At 41.7% G+C, this 19,837-nt stretch overlaps 1 protein-coding gene across 1 annotated transcript in view; it reads left to right on the top strand.

The window, feature by feature from the left end:
* The first annotated feature begins 4,232 nt into the window (after positions 1 to 4,232).
* Positions 4,233 to 19,837, top strand: part of URB1 (URB1 ribosome biogenesis homolog) — a 53,931-nt gene continuing 38,326 nt past the window's right edge. Inside the window, exons 1-12 of the mRNA XM_037376343.1 lie at positions 4,233 to 4,390; positions 4,722 to 4,861; positions 6,231 to 6,382; positions 8,447 to 8,579; positions 11,018 to 11,114; positions 12,561 to 12,646; positions 14,372 to 14,497; positions 15,274 to 15,404; positions 16,544 to 16,739; positions 17,929 to 18,066; positions 18,448 to 18,621; positions 19,193 to 19,340. Of these exons, the coding sequence (XP_037232240.1) occupies positions 4,264 to 4,390; positions 4,722 to 4,861; positions 6,231 to 6,382; positions 8,447 to 8,579; positions 11,018 to 11,114; positions 12,561 to 12,646; positions 14,372 to 14,497; positions 15,274 to 15,404; positions 16,544 to 16,739; positions 17,929 to 18,066; positions 18,448 to 18,621; positions 19,193 to 19,340 (1,648 nt within the window). The 5' untranslated portion in view covers positions 4,233 to 4,263. The remainder of the gene's footprint in view (positions 4,391 to 4,721; positions 4,862 to 6,230; positions 6,383 to 8,446; positions 8,580 to 11,017; positions 11,115 to 12,560; positions 12,647 to 14,371; positions 14,498 to 15,273; positions 15,405 to 16,543; positions 16,740 to 17,928; positions 18,067 to 18,447; positions 18,622 to 19,192; positions 19,341 to 19,837) is intronic.

Genomic DNA, 19,837 nt, shown 5'->3' with positions numbered 1-19,837 from the left:
TTGAGAACAGCAGTTTTAAAGATGTGATTTTTGATGAAGTTCAGTTCCTAGGAATGCTTTCTATAATTAATTTATATATCAAATGAAAAAAACATGATAAGAAACTATTGCATTTCCTACATGCTCTGGACAAATGTTAGTGTGGAGTAGGGAATCACAGAACATGTATGGTCATTAAGTGATGGCCGTACTTAAGCACCACTGACAGCAGTGATGGTGCAGTGGTACTGTAACTGGCAGGGGCTCCAGTAAACCAAACAGCGGTTTTAAAGGTCAAGTCTGGTCTGGGTTTAGCATCGGCTGTTTAGGTATGGCTCTGTCAGCAGCCCTACTTATAGGGATAGTCACTCGTCTGTAGTGTGAGGTTGCAGGCCAGGAGGTCAGGCTGAATTTGGTAGGGCTCACCAGGACATGGTTAGGGAATGATGTAAAATCGTCTCAACTGACTTAAGCTTGAGGGCTGGCATAGAAAGTATTGCTGAGCTATAGCTAAAGGTTAGAGATAGGGGCTGGGTGAGCAGGACAGGAGCGTTTATGGCTGAAATCAGAAGATAGACCTTGATGAAGCTATTGGGTAAGAAGTGGCTTCATTTGCCAGGACAGATTTTGCCTTCAGGATTGCATGAGTGAGGATCCTAGAGTGAGGAATAACGTTCAGGTTTGGGAGGCAAGGGAAAACTAGGCAGGACTGCAGGGCTGGGGGATGTTACCTTGGACACTGTTCAAGCTGGTAAAGGCTTCAGAGGTAGGATTATGACTGATGCAGGAAAAGGTCACTTGGCCTAACTATTTCTGTTTGTATCTGGAACTGTTCATTGAACAAAGGCACGAGCTAAGGTTCATGTGAGGGATGGGGAATTATTTTTTGGACTTGCAAATGCCGAAGGGACGATGTGTATCTTGGATATGATTATATGTTCATCTGGCAAGAATCACAGAAGTATATTTCAATTTACTGAAAACTGGGAAGCTCAGAAATTAATACTTGACTCATTCACTGCTTACATCTGTTAATTGTGTAGGCATAACAGAACAGATGAAATTTGTCTAAGCTTGATGTCTCATTCTTTGATTGGGTCTCCATAATGGAGCTTGCCAAAGCACAGACTTGGGGGAGGAAAACTGTCATAGATACAACAGAGAAAGAAAAGGACAGGCTTCAAAGTACACTACAGCAAGAACATGGAAATAATCTGGCTTGAAGTGAAACTAAGTCTTCCTTACCATCCTCATTAAGGTCTATGACAGCTACTCAGGCAGCAAGAAGAAAGAATTGAATTTAAAGTTGTAATTAAAATAATTTTCAGTAGTATTTTGCAGCAATATTTTTATACTAGATGTTCTATGAGAAATGGTGTGATGACAGTGATCAGGCTTGTAAATCTGACAAACATGACTTTTACCTGGATGGTATCAGTATGGGTGCTTTAAGCCTTTTAAAAGCTGTGTGAAATAATATTTTTTTTTACTTCTACCAGCTCTAGTCTTCCTTTTCATCCTCTCAAAACCAAAACAACTCCCTCTTGAGAATGTGATTTACTTTCCATATTATGTGCCCCACAGTTTCTGGAATTGCAAATATATTTGTGTATCTGCATACCTTCAATTAATTTTCAAGAAAATGGTAAATTTGAAACAAAGGATTCCCCTCATCCAGAACAAACCATCAATAATGTCTTATGAAAGAACTGAACAATCTGTGCCTTTGCATAGATTTTGCTATACTATGGTGAATCTCAAATGAAACTGCCATCAAAACAAACAGAAAAATAGTTGAAATCTACTGAGTTAAAATTTAAGTATTTCTGGAAATATCATGAAATAGCAGAGTTTGGACTATGATGTAACTAGCATTAAGACACTTTCTAGACTTGTTTTTCTGTTACTTTAAAAAAGCCCTCATACCTAGTATCCAGTAATTCATATTTTCACATTGCCTTTTTTTTCCAGTCTCATGTAGTCCTTTTATTTTACCCTTTTATGCCTTTTAACTTCACCTTCTTTTATTTTACTGCACCGTCTGTTCTTAAAATACTACAGCATCTTCCATCAACCTTAAAGCATTTGTCCATTCTGAATCTTAGAATGGCTGTTAATGTTGCCCTCTTCTGGATCATTTTTTTTTTAACAGTATTTTGTGGAAAAAAAACCCCAACCAAAAAAAAACCCAACCCAAAACCCAGACACCAACAGTTTTAACAAAAACTTGTGTCAGGAAAAACAGAAAAATATTAATGTTGCTTTTATTTATTACTTGTAAATAGGAAAAAGAATCCATTTTGGATAGATCTCTAACTTGATTTTAATTTTCTTTTACTGACATAATAAAACAATTTCTTTCATCTTCCACTACTGTTTCAACTGTTGGCATTTCATATCTAACAGCTTATAAGAACAAGACTTCTTCCATTCCTCCTTATTGCTGCGCTTCTCCTGGAATAACTCTTGCTGAAAGCAAAACCTCCGGTTTCAATTTAAGCTTAGAGAACGATGCATTTGGCCACCTTGAGTAATGTGTTTCACAGGCTGAGGTGACCAGTACCCTCGTACAGTGTCTCATTATTTGCTTGTAATTGTTAGTATTTATGTAAGATGTTTTAACCAAATAAATTTAAAAATGTAATGGAAAGACAGCCTGTTAATTGGAAAGCAGTTTATTGCTATTGCTTTTGCAGATGACAATCGTTTTACCTTTTCCCTAGTATCTGAAGAAGTTTTCTCCTCCCCTGCCTCCTGGCACCCTGTGCTTTCCCCTGGCACTCCAAAGTTTGTGTCTCCTTGGTTCAGGACTGCATGGGACTGCAATCCTGTGAAACTGTGATGCCAGTGGAGACACAAATCTGCTTGACTTTTCAAGTGGTGATGGATGAGACTGTTGCAGGGTGCTGGAGATCTGCTTTTGAAGTCCCCCTAGTCCAAAAGCTTTTACCCCTCAGCAGTACCAGTCGGGACTGTGTGGCTGCACTTCAAATGAGATGACTGAAGCATCCTGAGAGAGAAATGGGAGGCAATAAAAGGTGTGGCAACTGTTTTTAACTCCTTTTGTCAACTTGGGCACTTACTGCTCTGACAATGAAACACACACCCATGCATCTGAAACAGCGTGGCCAACAAACTAAGGAAGGGATCGTGCCCCTGCACTCAGCACTGGTGAGGCCGCACCTGGCATGGCGTGTTCAGTGTTGGGCCCCTCACTGCAGGAAAGGCATTGAGGTGCTGGAGCGTGTCCAGAGATGGGCAACGGGGCTGGTGGAGGGTCTGGAGCACAAGGCTTATGAGGAGTGGCTGAGGGAACTGGGGTTGTTTAGCCTGGAGACAAGGAGGCTCAGGGGGGACCTTACCGCTCCCTACAGCTGCCTGGCAGGAGGCTGTAGCGAGGCAGGTGTCAGTCTCTTCACCCAGGTAACAAGTGACAGGACAGGAGGAAACGGCCTCAGGTTGCATCAGGGGAGGTTTGGATCAGGTGTTAGGAAGAATATCTTCGCTGAAAGCGTGGTCGGGTGTTGGAAGAGACAGGCCGCTCAGGGAGGCCTTTAAAAAAACACATAGAAGCGGTGCTTAGTGACATGGTTTAGTGGTGGACTTGGCAGTCCTGGGTTAGCGGTTGGACTTCATGACCTGAGAGGCCTTTTCCAACCTAAATGGTGGAACACGCAAAGGGGTAGTTTATGCTTTTATGCAGGTACACGTACGAAGTGGCTTTGCTTTTTGCCCCGGGGAACGAATGCCCCACGGGGGAGGCGGGGCGGTTGGCTGACAGGCAACAACCGCACCGCACAGGGCTGTTTCGGGCAAGGAGGCACCAACTGAAACGTGTGACAGGGTCGGGTCCATCCACAAAGGCGAGCGCCCAAGTGCCCGCGGCTCTCTCACAAAACTACCCCCGTGCCAGCGAGGGGGGGTGTTCGGAGCGGGGCCATTTTCCACCAGGAAAGCCCCGAAGGGCAGGCGGGGCAGCGTGCTCACTACGAGCCGCAAGGCAGCTGGGGCAGCGGCGGGAGGAGCGGCAAGGCCGGGCGGTCTCAAGCAGAGAGATCAGCCCGGGACGGGCGGGGGCTGGAGAGGCCGCTGCTGCAGCCGGGCCTCAGCTTCTGAGGGCGGGAGAGCCGCGGCCCCGCGCCGCCCCCTCCGCTCAGGGCCCGGGCGCCCCCGCCCCTCGCTGGCAGCGGGGAGGCGGCCCGTTCCGCTGCCGCTTCCTGCCGGGGCGCGGCGCCGCTACCAAGGCCGCTTCCGGGGCGGCCCTCGCGGGGCGGCGGTAGCACCATGGCGAAGCGCGGCAGCGTGTCCGCGGCCGGCCCACCGGCGGCCAAGCGAGCCTGTCTTGAGGAGGAGGAGTTCAACGGCGCCCGCTTCAAGGCGCTGCTGCGGGACCCCGCCACCGCCGGGAAGGGTGAGGGGCCGGGCCGGGCCGGGCGGGGGGCGGCCGGCGTGCCGGCCGGTGCAGCGCTGTGGCCGTGCCCGGCGGTGCGGTGCGGTCCTGAGGTAAAGGCGTGCTCCGCCGGCGCAGAGCGGCTCCGCGGGGACCCCGGAGACTTCTCCTGCCCCCGGAGCGACGTCGTGGGCATGACGGCGGTGATGATGGTGGCGATTGCGGTTACGGTACCGCGGGCACGTGCTGCTCCCGCGGGGCGTGGGCCCGCCGCCGACCGGGGCCCTGGGGGCAGCTCGTGGCCTGTCCCAGGCCGGGCGGTGGGTCCCTGCCTGAAACTCTCTCACCACAGGTCTGGAGACCTTCGTCTCTGTTGCTAAGACGCTGCCGTCACCTGAAATATATGATGTCGTGGAGGGATACCTTAAAATTTCCATGGAGTGTGCTGAAATATTCAAACTTCTGGATGGAGAAAGGAAACCTGAAAATGAAGTAAGTTTGCCGTGGGTGTTGTAGTTTAACACCTGTCACTGTGCATCCCGACTGGGAGAGGAACTGCTGAATAAATGCTTTGCAGCGTGAATAGCTCTGGTGATGTGGTATGGGTTGGTTTGTTGGTGTTTTTCCTCTCCCTGGATGTCACAGTGGCAGAAGCGCTGATCCAGTGGGAAATGCCCTTTTCAGTGCAAAGATGGTCCTGGATTAAATGATATGCACAACCAGTAGTCTTGCCAAAACCAAGCTCTTGAGGTTCTCTAAATGTTATCAAAAGACCATCTGTGAAATAAGAGGGTCAACAGAAGCAGTTAAGCAAACAAACAAAAAAACCTAGTCCAGTGAAAGTAATTATTTTTAGATAACTAGACGTCTCCCTCATCAATATTTCTAAGAAGCCACTGGTGGAGTTGACCTCATATTTCTCATCTGAGCTGGGCACAGTTTTTGCTCATCAGAACATGATGAATGAATTAAGGAATTATTTTTTTTCCACTGTGGGGGGAGCATTATTAACTTAAGTCTACTTACAACATAAAATTGGATAGTGTTCTTAACCCCTACTTGTTGGTCCTTGCCTTAAATTATCATTTTTGTCTGTGCGATGACAATCTTTGTTATGTTTGATGACATGCTTGCTTCAAGACCCTTTTACTAAGAGGGGCTAATACATGTCATGAATACAGTTCCAGTGCCATGTGGACTCTGGATTCATCTAGAAGGACTCAATTCAAGAGTGAAGGAGCTCAGATGGTTTTCTCCAGCACGTTTCATTGTGCACTTAATAGCAGTTGTCTCTTAAAGCATTGGTTCATTAGCCCTAGGCCTTGGTCTCCAGCTTGAAAAGGGCCTTTAAGATCCATCAGCCTGTACTGAGATTTGCAGTGCGGTCTGTGTTTGCATCCCCAGAAGCAGCTGTTGTGCATATGTAGATAAATCATGCATATGCATGCAGGTCTCAATTCACAGGTGAGGAGGGACCCTTTTTTACATTCAGTTTATTTGTATAGGATTTTACAGGCCTTCAGTCAGCACGTTGGCTTGGTTTTCTAGCAGAAGTTATCCCTTCCGACTACTGAATTGCATGAGTTAAGCAACTGAAAAGAGGAGTCAGCTGACCTCCTGTGGTTCTCTGGTCTTTCATGTAGTATCTGTATAGGGGCTTCCTTGAAAATTTGCACTTTCAGAACTAATCCAAGAAGCATTAATTTGGGGGTGAATTCAGAAGCTAATTCCACCTTCATATGTTCCTCTTGTGGTGGGGTTACTCTTTTTTTTTTTTTAACAGTTTACTACTGTTTGCTCAGCTAATCATTCAAACTGGACCTGACACTGACAGATACTAACGTATTTCTGTGTCTTTCAGATGCTGTTAATCTTTCAAGCTCTAGAAGCCATTTTACTGAGGACAGCCAGTGACCTCTCCCATTTTTCTGTTGTGGGAATGAACATAGTAAAAAAGTTGATTCATTCCTACATGAGATTGGTCTATGCTGCTTTGTATTCTGAAAATCACAGGTAAGGCTTCTCCATACTGTTTTGGAGAATCTCTTGTTAGCTGATCGCGAGGGGCTGTATGGCTCTTGCACACGTGTACAAGATGTTGCAATATTCAGGTTGACTTATTGCTAATAATCCACTTTTATTTAATTATGCTGATGACATTTAATAGAATAATTGCACATGAAAGTCTTTGCAAGGTGGAAGCTTTGGTACAAGACACAATCTAATGCTATATAATACTTCCCCGAGGCTGTTGTTTTCGTCAGTTGCGCCTGTCCTAGTGAGAGGTAAAGTGGATGGTACCTTGAGTCCTGTTATTTCAGTGCTGCTTGGTTTGTGAAGTGAAATGTACTACATGGAACAGATAGGAGCAGGCTTTCTCATAGCTCACAAGGCTGAGCAGTCTGTCTTGTGATGGCAAGAAGAGCTGCTCTTGAGTCTTTTATTTCCCTGTATTTTTTGTAGTCAGATTTCCATGTTTATAGTAGTTTGCTTTTTTTCTTTTAGAATGGGTTTTCCTCTGATTTTCCCTGTCTCTTCAGTCTAAGGCCATTTAACCTGATTGAAGCACTCATGTGTTACTTAGTCCAGTCTTAAACAACAATTTTTCATGCTCCATGGACAGGGTTTGAGAAGTTCCAAGTGCCAGAGACGTTTTAATACAAACATGGGAGGAAGAAGAAGGGAGAGAAAGAAACAGAGACTGGAAATCACTTGTCTAGAGCCAATGATTTGTCTTTCAGTCTTTGAACAGGCCAGAATTAGAAAAGCGTTTTCTGTTTTCCAGTTCTTGAGCACAACCATGCTTCCTGCACCACTCAGTTTATCTTATTGTAACAAGCATTTTGACTGTACATAGAATCTCAGATATGGGTTGATAGGTATATTTTAAGTAAATTTTGAAACTATGCAAGATCTGCACTACTTAAGCATTTAAAGGTCACTGCTTTTGGAGTAATCCTTCCAGAACCTGCATAGAGAAGGCTTCAGATTTCTGGTGATATTCTGATCTGCTTTTTTTGTGCTACCTTTTTGATGTGCAAAGGGATTTTATTGTGGTGGTATGTCCAAATGGGATCTCAGCTTTAATCTACGGCTTTCTTGCAGATTGTTCATGACTGCAACATGATGGACAGATTCCAAACCCCTTAATGGGTAGTGTAGTGGCTGTTCAGGTGATAGAGGTCTGCAGACTTGTACCTAACAGCTCTGTCATGTTCCCATTGAAATAAATGGCAAACTTTTAAGAATTTATGAGTTGTTAATTTTTGGCACTTTCTTCTTTTATCCTACTTTATAAGGTGAATATCCAGCCTCTCATTACAGCTTTATTTTTGGGAAGAATATAAATAGACATTCCCTTTTCCCTTCTTCCCTTTCCCCTTCTTCCCAGTTGCCATCACTGCCTGAAATTATGTTTTCTGTTATTTTAACTTCTCTTCTATTTTCTCAGGCAAATTTTCCCAGTGGTCAGTGAGCAAGAATCAAAACTGAGTGTAGATAATGGAATTGAGTTCATGACAAGGCCATGCTTCATACTTCAACTGAAGAAAACCTCTGTCACGTAGCTAAAACACAAAAAATGCAGTCTTCAGCCTATGCTGTGGCATCTGTAACTTCAGCATTGGCTGTAGCTCCTGTGGACCTGATTGTGGCAGCAGACACATAAACATTTGCAGGACTGGGGGCTCTGTCCAAGACACATGCTTGCAGAAATAGACTGTTCACAAAGACAACTAAAGTTCTTTGTGAATAGAGGAATGACCTTTGTGTTTGGCCTAAATCTGTGTTGTGATTGCCGTTAAAATGGTTGTTTACATATTTATCTAAAGCTCCCATCAACTGCAGTGAGAGCTTTGCAGGGATGCTTTCCTAATGGTTGTCTTGGTTGCTTGTGTTGGGACTGACTTAGAACTGCTTCATGCCTGAAACTCCTGAGGGCTTGGGTGGGTATTGGAGGTGGAGTGGGGTCATTTCTTTTACAGGAAAAAGGTCTAAATTTTAATATCTTGATTTGACTGGTTGTATAGCTGTCATCTTGGAAATAACCTGCAGGTTTTCCTCTGCATTTCATTTTAGGATGAGCCGACTGTGCCTTACCCTGTTGTCAGCAATGGTGGCTCAGGGGCCAGATTCAGCAAGGGATGTGTTTAGCCATTTCGATTTCAATAATAAATTTCTGCCTGGATTATTGAAAAAAAGATGTAAGAAGGTAAATCAAGTCACTGTGTGCCATGAAATGCTATGCCATGGCTCCCAACAGTTTTTTTCTGCCAAGTATTTAAAACTAAGCTGTTGCTGGTCTGCTGCATTTTTATCTGCGGTAACTTACCTCTTCCCTTCCTGTCCTGTGTCAGGCTGAAATGCTTCTTGATTGTTTCTAATTGGCAGCAGAACTGATCTGTGGGGAGAGAGCTTCCTGTCTACTTATATAAGAAATCTCCAGGGAATGTTTCTGAGTATCTGCAATAATGGGAGGGGTGGTATGCACCCTTGAGGTGGAGCTTGCTTCGTCTTCTATCCCATGCTGCTCTTTCTCATCTTGTCAGGGTGCTGAGCTTCTTAGGATAACCTTGTTTCTACAGTGCATTGTAGAATTACTGCAACACATTGAAGTGCCTTGACTGTTTCTAATAAGCTGTGGTGAAATATAAATGCATAGTTTCTGTGGGCTACCCTTTTAATGTCTGAAATGGAGTGAAAGTGATGGTAAGCTTTTGAAAACTATTCAGTGATATGTTTGAGAAGAGCTCAGTCTTTTTTCCAGTGCAAGGATTGGACTTTGGTCCCACTGAAATAAATGGAAGTTGGAGGTTCTGCAGTTGTTTTAATGGGGAGAAGATTTTGCCCAATACTAGTACAGTCAGAGTAATTGCATTTAAAAATATAACCAAGAGTTTTAAACAATCTTTTGGTGCAAATGCTGAAGGAGGGTTTGTGAGTGAGTAGAAAAACTCAGCTCTCTTTTTCCAAAAAGAACTTTATTTCTTGTTTCCTCTCCATTTGCTAAAAATAATCAGAGTTGACCTGAAGCAGTGTTTTAGAGCAAGAATATTTATAAGTTATTCCAAATACAAGTGTATGTATAGTAAGTCTGATATTTTCAATGCTGATAAATTGTTTCTAGGTTTTAAAGATGACTTGCAGAATGAGTGTGTACATTTGTGTTGGGTTTGTGCCATCTGCGGTAACAAATGAGACTTTATATATAAAGCAAACAAGTAGAAGGCAAAACCCCAAACACTTACCTTTTTCCCTGAAACCTTTTAGAATGTCAGATCTCATGTTTTTTGACCTTTCTGCAGAATTTGTCTTTAGGATTACCTCCACCCCTTAAATTTAAATGCTTGGATGTAGCCTTTGACCACAAACTTGTTAGAGTTTGTGTAGCTACTTGTAGCTAGTAACCTACAAGAAAGAAAGTTTCCAAAAATGGATTAAAGGTCTTGCTCAGCTTTCAGTGAAATGATGATATCACAACTGGCTATCAGAGGTGAATTTTTAATACAAAGATATCAGGCCCAAAGCTTACAGCAAAATCTTTTTTCTTTCTCTTTATTTATTCTTTCAACCCTTCATGAGTTGCTTCTGCCTTATGTTTAGGCTAGTCAGTATCTTCTTTCAGGCATTTTTACACACAATTCAATTTTGCGCAGTATGTTTCAAAAATTATAAATCGGGAGGGACTCTTTATCAGGGAAGGTAGTGATAGGATGAGGGGTAATGGTTTTAAACTGAAAGAGGGCAGATTTAGATTACATATAAGGAAGTAGTTCTTTACTGTGAGGGTGGTGAGGCACTGGCACAGGTTGCCCAGAGAAGCTGTGGATGCCCCATCCCTGGCAGTGTCCAAGGCCAGGCTGGACGGGGCTTTGAGCAACCTGGTCTGGTGGCAGGTGTCCCTGACCATAGTGGAAGGTTGGAACTAGATGATCTGTAAGGTCCGTTCCAACCCAAACCATTCTGTGACTTTTTGTTCATATTCTACGATCCTTCTCCAGGCGAAGTTTTCACTGCTTCCACTGTGCCAGAATTTGTAGTTTTATAACAATTAGCCCCTTTTTAAAGGGCCTTTTTTTAGCTGTTCTAAGTTTACCTGGGTAGCTCCATGCGCAGCTGTGATAGCTGAGAGACGTGTGTAATGTACTGTAGCTCCAAGATGGCAACAAGCTGCAAGATTCCCCAAGGCTGACGTTGCTCTGGAAGCCTATATAGTAAGAAATGGCAGCAGCGCTACTGTCATTACTGTTCTTGAGTATTTTTGTGAATTGTCCTGTGTACCCAGTAGTGCATCCAGAAGTGAGGATGTTGAGTGGTGTGTGTACAGGGTTTGGCAGGGAATTACTGTTAATGTTTTTTTAATTTATTTATAACCTATCTCACATATCGAGAATTGAAAAATATGTGAACTAGGATACCTTCCTTTTTAATGTTAACTAACAGACTGTGATCTGCTTAATGCATGAAGTTTCTTAAATGAATGTACTGTGGATGTACTACATGTAAGTGTGTGTGTGGCTGTGTCCAACATGTTTACATTATTTTTTAATTTACCTGTTTATGGTACTTAAAAGTATAATAAATTGTTGCGGTATTAATTTTGCAGTTGTGTACAATCTGTATGCTACTAGTGCCTCTCATCTTTTTTAGGGGAGAACTGATGTCCGTATGGCCTATATTCAGTTTGCTCTCTCCTTTTTAATTGCTGGTGACAATGCGATCTTGACACAGATGCTGGAACTAAAAGGTACTTCACAGTTGCTTGTGTTTCTTTTTTTAAGGCAGGGTCTTTTATAGATGATAATAAACATGAGGTAATGCAAATTGTAAATCAGTTAAACAGCACTAATAAGATAAAAAGTATTTCTAAGATATATTCTAAGATATTTCTAATCTTACTACCTGACAAGCTTTAAAACTTCTTCAGTATTCTAGTGAGTGCCTCTTCTTGAGAATAATGCTTGTTATTTGCAAACACTGCAAGAATAGAAAGCCATTGGTGACAAGGTAAATGTAATATAACTTTGAGGCCATAGAGTTAATAAGCAGAAAAAAATTCATGACCTCCGGCCTTGCTTGTAGCACAGTAACAGTGGATACGTTGCATTAATTTTTTTTTTTGAAGTTTTAAAGATTGTGTGTCCTTTCTATCCTCATGCAGGGCAATTGTTGTGTATTCCATTAGACTGCTCTTTGTCAGTGATTCAGGAGACCAGTGTAATGTCCTTTGCATCCCCTATGGAGGCATTACATGGGAGTGCAGTCCAAGAGTATTACACCAATATCTCTTAGAGAAGGAGTTCAAACTGGACTGACAAAGAAAAGACTCCAGAAAGTTGAATCCTACATATACGTATTAATACTTGATCCCTTATGTGCTGAAGATAATGTAAAACTTCTCTTGACTTTAGTGATTTGAAATCTACTGCTGATGTTTCTCAAGTTGTGAATTGCAACCCTTGGTAAGGTTTTGAAAGAATTCAGAAGGGATCTAGAAATACTTAAAAAAAAAATAAAAAAGTTGTCATTAGCCCACAGCAATTCATTTCTTCTACGGTGAGGGGAGAGAGAACAGGCCATAATTATTTACTTCTATTGTTTGTGCTACCCTGGGGGCTGTGGATTTCTTTTAATTGCTTGCAGTTGTTACGTTCTTTCAGGACAGGGAGTGGTAGCGCACACCTAGATCCAGTCAGAACAGCTGGCTTTCATTCCCATCTGAGATACTTAAGTTCTCTATAAACTGAAGTTCTCTAACTTTGGGATGCACAGGTGAGCCAAAAGATGATGCATGTAGTTGGAGATGTAACCTCCAAATACTTGAGAATCACTCAGCAGAACAACTGTGAGTCCTTCAATGGAAAGGCTAGGCATTTACTCGGGTTAAATACTGCATAGCACCTTGGGGCCTGAAATATATTTGAAATTGACAGATACTGTTGCAGTAAGTGTTAATAACCAAGTTGGCAAATCAGCTAGTTACAATAAGAGTAGGTTTGGCAGCATTACTTGCTCAACACTGTAGTTACAGACTTGCCACCCTTCTGAACTCTGATTGCAGCCTTTTGGTTCATTCTTAAATGTAACAGGTAAATAATCTGACATTGAAGAGAAATGGGTATGAATTCCCTGAAGCATTTCAGTATGAAAATAGCTTTCATGTTTTCACTTAACATTTGAAATGTCTTCTTAGATTTCATTCCGGATATTTTTCGCTCTGAAATAAAGGAAGACAAAGTTTCTACCATCAATCTTCTACTTTCCACACTGAGAACTAAGGTACGATATACCCCTGAAACTGCATTGTCTCGTTTTTTATTTTCTTTGTTGCTGGAAACAGTTTTGCAGTAATTTTTCATGAAACATACAACTCCTTAAGATGTTGGTACTGTGCTGCCGCTGCTGCTGAAAGTTTGCCAGTGTGTCCATTACTGATAATATTTGTTGGAGGTTGATAACTTGGCTGTGTTATTGTTTCAGGATCTAAGCTTGTTATACTTTTCCAATGCCCATTTTTAAAGGAAGTCACCAAAATGGTGAGGTCAGCTAGGTTTGAGTAGGTTTGTTAGCTCTGAGCTAGGTAATGACATGCAATCTTCTTTCCAGGAGAAGAAAGATTTTGTGTGATTTTAGTATGGGGACTGTGACATGAAAAGGGGTTCCTAGGAGCTATCTGGTTGCAGTCGAAGGGTGCGTGGTACCATTCCCCAAACAGTCTTGGTGGGGTTCTGTTGAGGCTGCATCCTGTGGTCCTGGTTAGCTGTTCTTTGGACTTGCTTACCGTTGGGATGGCAAGGTTTCTGCTGCAAGAGATAAATTTGGTCAAAGGTATTTCACGGTGGAGGAGAGAAAAAGGAAAGTCTTATAAAACTGTCTTCCCAAGATCAGAGAAGTTTCTGTGAAAAAGAAAGGGTACATTCCACCTATCACAAAGTACTACTGGAGAGGTAAGTCTGCCCCACCTTGAAGTTTTTTTTTTCTGGTTCTTTCATAGCAGACAGAAATAACCTTGTGATACAGAGTGCTGAGACCAAAAATTTGAAAGCGGGAATTGCTGAAAGGTGTGAGAGTTGGTTTACTCTCAACTGCCTTTCCTGTGCTCTGTTGTTTGTTAGCTTCAGAGTGTGGCTGTGCCTCTTTCACTGTGATGCACCGGCTTGTTGCTGCTGTGGGTACAGCAACTAACCCAGAGATTTATTTTATTTCTATAAGAATGTTTAAAAAAATATTTTTAGTTCCAGTATCTATGATTTTTGAACTTCTGTTTTGAATTACTGTAGTGAACTGTATCAATGCTGCACATGCTGTTGTATGATCAACTGAGAGAATGAAGAAAAAATAGTTTCAAATTTAGAGTGTAACTATAAGAGCCTGCCTCACACTCAGGCTGTTCACAACTGACAATCTAAAGCCAAAAATATTTTTTCATTGTTCTGTTGCAATAACCTTAGAAGAAGAAAAAAACCCATTTAAATGTAAAATAAACCTCCTTGAAACTGTTTTCTAAATTAAGCTTTTCCCATTGGCAATCATACGTCATGTATGGATATGTTGTTGATGAAATCTAACACACTGTATGACTCCTTCAGTTTAGCAAGGAAAATGAGAAGTAAAAAACTGCAGACAGGAGAATGCAGTAGAACTGTTGAGAAGTTCCTGCACTGTGTTTTCCTTTTCATTCAAACATCTTTTGTAGCAAGTTCTACTATCTGCCAGCAGGTTTCCATGATCCTAGTCTGTGGCTGTGCTACTCTAAATAGGTTCTGTGCTCTGTAGTTGAACTTGAAAGTCTGTCCTGTCAAGTACGTGCAGTGTGTAGAAGTTGATAGAGTCCTATGGCTTCATCATGGTCCTACGTGTGAAAACAGTGTTAACAGGACAGGCAGCTGTAGTGAGGAGAGTGAGCTGTGTGTGTATGAGAATGGTGTTGCTAATTTGCCATTATTTAGTGATAACTTGCCATAACTAGAATTGCTTGTGGTTTTTTTCTCTTGTTGTTTTCAGGTGATTCAAAATAAAAATATCACCAAAACCCAGAAGGTGCGCTTTTTTACTGCGGAAATGTTGATTCACATTGCGTCACTTTACCGGTGGAATGGGATTACTGATGTCAGCCCTGGGGATTTGAAGGTCTGGTAATTTATTTCTTTGTAACTCCTAGTCCTTGTCCTGCCTTTCCACCCCCTGCGCGGCCCCCCCCCCCCCCCCACCCCCGCCAGCTCTTGCAGCCCACAAGTTTTGAAACAGCTCACAGCTCCTGGTTGTGACTGTAATGGCACTGATGCCTCACCTTTCCTGGAAGTGTTGGAAGTGTTGGCATGTTCAGTGCATTGTCAGCTATCTGCCTTTCTTGCCTGATATTAAAGTTCCATCTTCTGCCAAACTGGCCCAAAAACCACACGCATGCTTGTTTCACATGCTTTATGCTGAAGGCTTCAGTGATTTTTTTTTTTTTTTTTTTTTTGTCTTTTGGAACTTCCTTATAGTGAACCTGGCTTGGATGGTTGAAAGTTGGTTATTTCAGATTAAATACTAGATCCTTGACTTCGAAGTCCCAGGGTAGCCCTGCCGTATTTAAATGTTTTATATCACTACTTTTCTTTAGCTTGACTTTTCTCTGTCTTTTACTGTCTGACGACTTAGCAAATGCCCTGAATCAGTAATGCTCTGCAGGTAGTACATTTGTACCTAAATTTTTGAGGTTTGCTTTCCTTGATACCAGAAGTATTGTAATATTTAATATGTCTAATACAGAAATGGAAACTTGTTAATCTGAACAAAAGCCAAGCTGTTTTAGCATTTCTGTAAAAGGAGCTTTTTAAAATCTGGAGTGAAATTGGTGGAAGATTTTCCTTCTGTGATACCAAAAGGCGTACGCCTTTTTTACTCCTTTTTGATTTTTATAGGTGCCTCAAGGTTCTGAAGAGGTGGGAAGGATGATGGTACGGGAACTTGTTCATAATTTCTTAATGGACCTCTGCTGCTCCCTGAAACATGGTATAACTTTCTATGATCCAAGTCTTGGAACTTCTGGCAAGTAAGTCACCAGATGGCTGAGATTGTATGTGAGTTTTGTGCTAGGAACAAGAGACACCTCAGTAGTTATCTTGTCTGCCCTTCCCTTTGCAAGTAACTTTACTGAGTTCTGCTTCCATCTCTTTCTTCTGTGGCATACGGAAGAAATACGTTGGGCTTTTTGTTGTTTTAATTTTTAACTTCCTAAGATCAAACTATTGGATCTCCTTATACCTCAGTGTACTAGAGTAGAGAGCGCTCTGCCTGTTTGTAGGAGCTTAGGTGAAGGTTGTGTTTCTCTGAGCCATATCTGAGTATAAATAAATAGAAAGTCTTTTGTGATTTTGAAGCATAGATACTTATTTTTTTTAATGTGACAATAAAACATCAAAACTGCAATGTTAACCAGATGGTGGTAAAATACCTAGTCTAATTTACATTTTGTAGAACCAGGTGTGGTTTATTCTAGGTTTTAGCAAAATGCTGACGTGGATTCCAGTAGTGCCAGAATTTGGCCTGCAACCCTAATCTGGAAGCATCTGTTTACCCTACTGTTTCTATTTGCTAACTATTTAAAATATATGTGCACTAAGATTATGACTGCTAGAAAAATAATTGAGACCCTTGTAATTCCATGGAGGGATTTTCTTTGGGTGGGTTTGTGCTTCATTACATTAGCTGGGCAAAGAAGATGATAGATTGTAGTAGCAGGTACTGATACTGAGCAGTGCTAGAGCAGGTTGTTTCTTGCTTTGAGCAAAATTTTAACTGGTATTTGTCTGGTATCTGCAGTATTCTTACTTTGTTTAGGGACATAGAGATGAACACTTTAAAAATAAAAAGTGGTGGAAGACCACAGAAAATACTTCCAAGTCTAATATTAAAGTTTTAATTCTACATTTGTACCTTTGTGAAGCTTGGTTTGAATATTTCTGAAACATTGTGGTTTTAATTAAAAGTAATTAAAGTTTGTCATGCAGGAAACATGGCAAATTGATGTTCTTACTTTTCTGAGTATAAACTCAGAAATTATACTAGCAGTGTGAGAGGTCTTGCCTTGAATTTATCCCAGCAACAGTTAGAGGAGTTGCAGAGTTAGCATCACATGTAAAGTATTGAAATAACTATTTCTTTCTGAAAGTGTGTTTTTGTCTTTAATAGAGGAGGAAATGTGGTGCTTCTGCACTTTCTGCTTGGTTTAAAAACTGCAACAGAAGATGAAATGGTTGCTGATCTCATGGTGAATATTCTTAAAGTATGCCCAGATTTATTGAGTAGATACTTTAAGGAGACCCAGTATTCCTTTGTTCCCAGACAGAAGTCTGCCTGGATGGACAATATGAAGTTACTCAAAAAGGTAAGAGTATGAATGATGCACACCACCTCTCCACAGAAATATGCAATTCCAGAACTTTCCTCTCCAAAAATCAAAAGTAGTTTTTGTTAAACAGTAGTGCAGAATTACACAAAATTGGAATAGGAAAGAAGAAATTTCCATATATTCCTATAGAAAATTTGTTACAGTTGTTGGGTACTGTGCAGTACAGAGCCAGGCCAGCCTGTGGTGTGGCCATGTTAGGTATAAACTAACTCTGAATTCATTTATTTATCTGGGGTCTTCTAGTGCCAAAGAACAAAATTTCATTGATTTTTAGAGGAACTAAGCTGAGGATCAGGGAGTAGGTTTTTTTGGTTTTGGTTCAGAAGCAGCTGTTCTGTATCAGAGGAAACTCACATGTCTGAAGATGTATTGTGTTCACAGCTGTAAATGCACGGTGCTTTAGAGTTTATTGAAATCACTGGAAAGCAGACAGGCATAATATTTCATAAATGATGATTTTAAAAACAAACTAGTCCAGCAGTGGGGAAGTTAGGTGACTGAGGTTTAAGTGAGCTAAACAGGAAGGACTTAATGGTTCTGAAATAACACCATCAATTACCGTGGGTATGTTAGGAAAGAAGCAACAGGATGCTGTTAAATGTTGAAGATGGTAAATGGAGGGGGGGAAAATGGCATCCTGTTTTCTGTGGGTGCTGAGGATAATGAGCCATGGCTCAAAGCCACAGCTGCTTTAAAAAGTGTATACATAGACTGAGTTGGATGGTCTTTCTGTAAAAAGCTATACTTAGAGCAGGAGGCTGTATAAACATTTAACTAAATGGAGAAAGAAGGAATTGGTATAAGAAACAGTGGAAAACATCGTGATAATGTTTTTTGAGTGGCAGCAGCATTGAAAGTCAGCTAGAACTTTGTCCTTTCTGAGTGTTCCTTGGCCTCTTTGTTTAGCTTAAAATGGGCAAGTAGGATCTGTAGTCTTGTTTGTTGAAAAGGGGTGGCCTTTAGCAGGGATGCAGGTCGCGTACAGGTGTTCCATTTAGTTGAATAGGAGTCTGGGGCGTGCTCTGTAGCATTGCTGTGTAGAAATTGGTGTTTAGTGCTGTCATTACTTTTGACAAGTCAGAATGTTTCTGTGAAATGCTCCCCAGAAGAAGCTGTTTTCTACTGGACTATATCAATGTTGATTAAATTGTTATTTTTATTTCAGATCTATGAGGCTCAACCAGAGATCTCCAATTCTTTTAAGACTTCAGAGTTTATTCCTCTTCCCAGGTTGCTTTCTATGGTGATGGTAACAACAGTCCCTGCAGTGTGCAATAAAATAATGTTCACCCAAGGACTAAATGTAAGAGTAGTCTATAGTATGTCAGTGGATTTTTCTGTCCCAGTTAATATAGTTTAAGTGTGTCATCATCCAAGAAGTTTTTTAAGTTGGTTGACTGCATACATTTTATATTGTCTGTCCCAGCATAAATCTGGCTTGGGGAAGCACTGGAAAATTAATTAAACCCCATCGATACTGCTTCCAAGAGCCATTCTCAAGCACCAGTTCTGCCAATGCTCACTAGTTGTTTAGGCTGGGAATCTGAAAACCTACAGATTCTTTCCTGCAAGCCAATGTTTAGGAAATAATTTGTTAACAAATTTTAGCATATATTCATAGTACAGATTATGTGCAAAGCGTAAGAGAAAGCACTGAAATGTCATTAATTCGACTTCCTTTTAGTTACCCAGCACAGTAGTGAAGCACAGCATACTGTCACTCGTATCAATGGTTCTGAGAAGAGCCTTGAAGAATATTGAGTACTGTTTGAATGAAGAAACTTGGCAAAAGTCAGAAATCTTTACGCTGTCAATGATGCAGGAATTTGTACAGCTGTACAGAGAAGCCATCAGCAAGGTACAAAATAAAAAAGAAAATTGGGGTCTAACATGAGTTGTTTTGCAGCAGGTAACTACTTCTCTGCACTTTTTTCCCCAGTGGTTGTAGCCTGGGAGCCATGAGATAGTAGTATCTTTGGGCAAGGGGAGGGGAAGACTGTGGATTAAAAGGTGTTAATAACTAGTGTGGTAGTAGACTACTTTTCCTAACACAGCTGGCTGATGGAAATGCAAACAAAATTTTGTTGTGAGACAGATTTGTAACACTGACAGCTATTGAGCTGCAAATGAATTCCAAGAGCAGGCTCGGAAGCAAATTCTCTTCCTGGTTCAAGTAAATTGTCACCAGCAGATTTAGTTATTTCTAACTTAGGAGTTAGAAGTTACTAGACAAGTAGCACTTGAGTCGAAAATGTACCATGTGGATGAAGAACCAAACATAAACTGATTTTTCTGATTGCTTACAAGGTCAGTTACAACCTTTGTGAAGAGCAGCAAGTCCTTGTGTGTGTTGGTTGTGTGAATATTTTTATCACAGTAGCTTTGTGTCACAGAGGGGAGCTACTGCAGTTTACTATTTTTGCTTTTAGCTTTTACCAGACATGAACAATATAGTGGCAGTCTGGCAGTCCCTTCTGAAGCAAGGGAGACAACATGTTGGCCAAGAAGAGAAAAAGGAAAGTGATACCTCCACTACAAAGGCAATGACTGAGACAGCACAAGTCACTGAGCAGCATGGTAGGCAAAGCAAGGGGGACTTGCCCCTTCTTACATGTTTGTGAATGGGTGTTGTGAAATCGTCATTCCACGTAAGGTCATTAACTTCAGCAGGGTCCAGAAGTCACTTGTGCGTTTACTATTCACCTTTGCTTTGTTCCGTTCTTTGGGCAGTTTAATTCTGACCAGTGTCAGAATTGCTTAAGGACACAGGTTGACAAATAGGCTGCCGTTGCTACTAGGAGGTTAAGTAGTTTGGCTTTCTGCTATTACAAAATCACAGAATGGTTGAGGTTGTAAGGGACATCTTATCCAACCCCCCTGCCTAAACCTGGTTGCCCAGGACCATGTCCAGATGGCTTTTGAGTATCTCCAAGGTTGGAGACTCCAGCAACCTCCCTAGGCAGCCTGTGCCAGTGCTCAGTCACCCTCACTGTAAAAGTGTTTCGTGATGTTCAGAGGGAGCCTCCCGTGTGTTTCTTTTTGTTCCCATTGCCTCTGGTCCTGCCACTGGGTAC

Source organism: Falco rusticolus, chromosome 2 (assembly GCF_015220075.1).
Source record: "Falco rusticolus isolate bFalRus1 chromosome 2, bFalRus1.pri, whole genome shotgun sequence".
NCBI lineage: Eukaryota > Metazoa > Chordata > Aves > Falconiformes > Falconidae > Falco > Falco rusticolus.
This window is presented reverse-complemented; position numbering and strand designations above follow the sequence as displayed.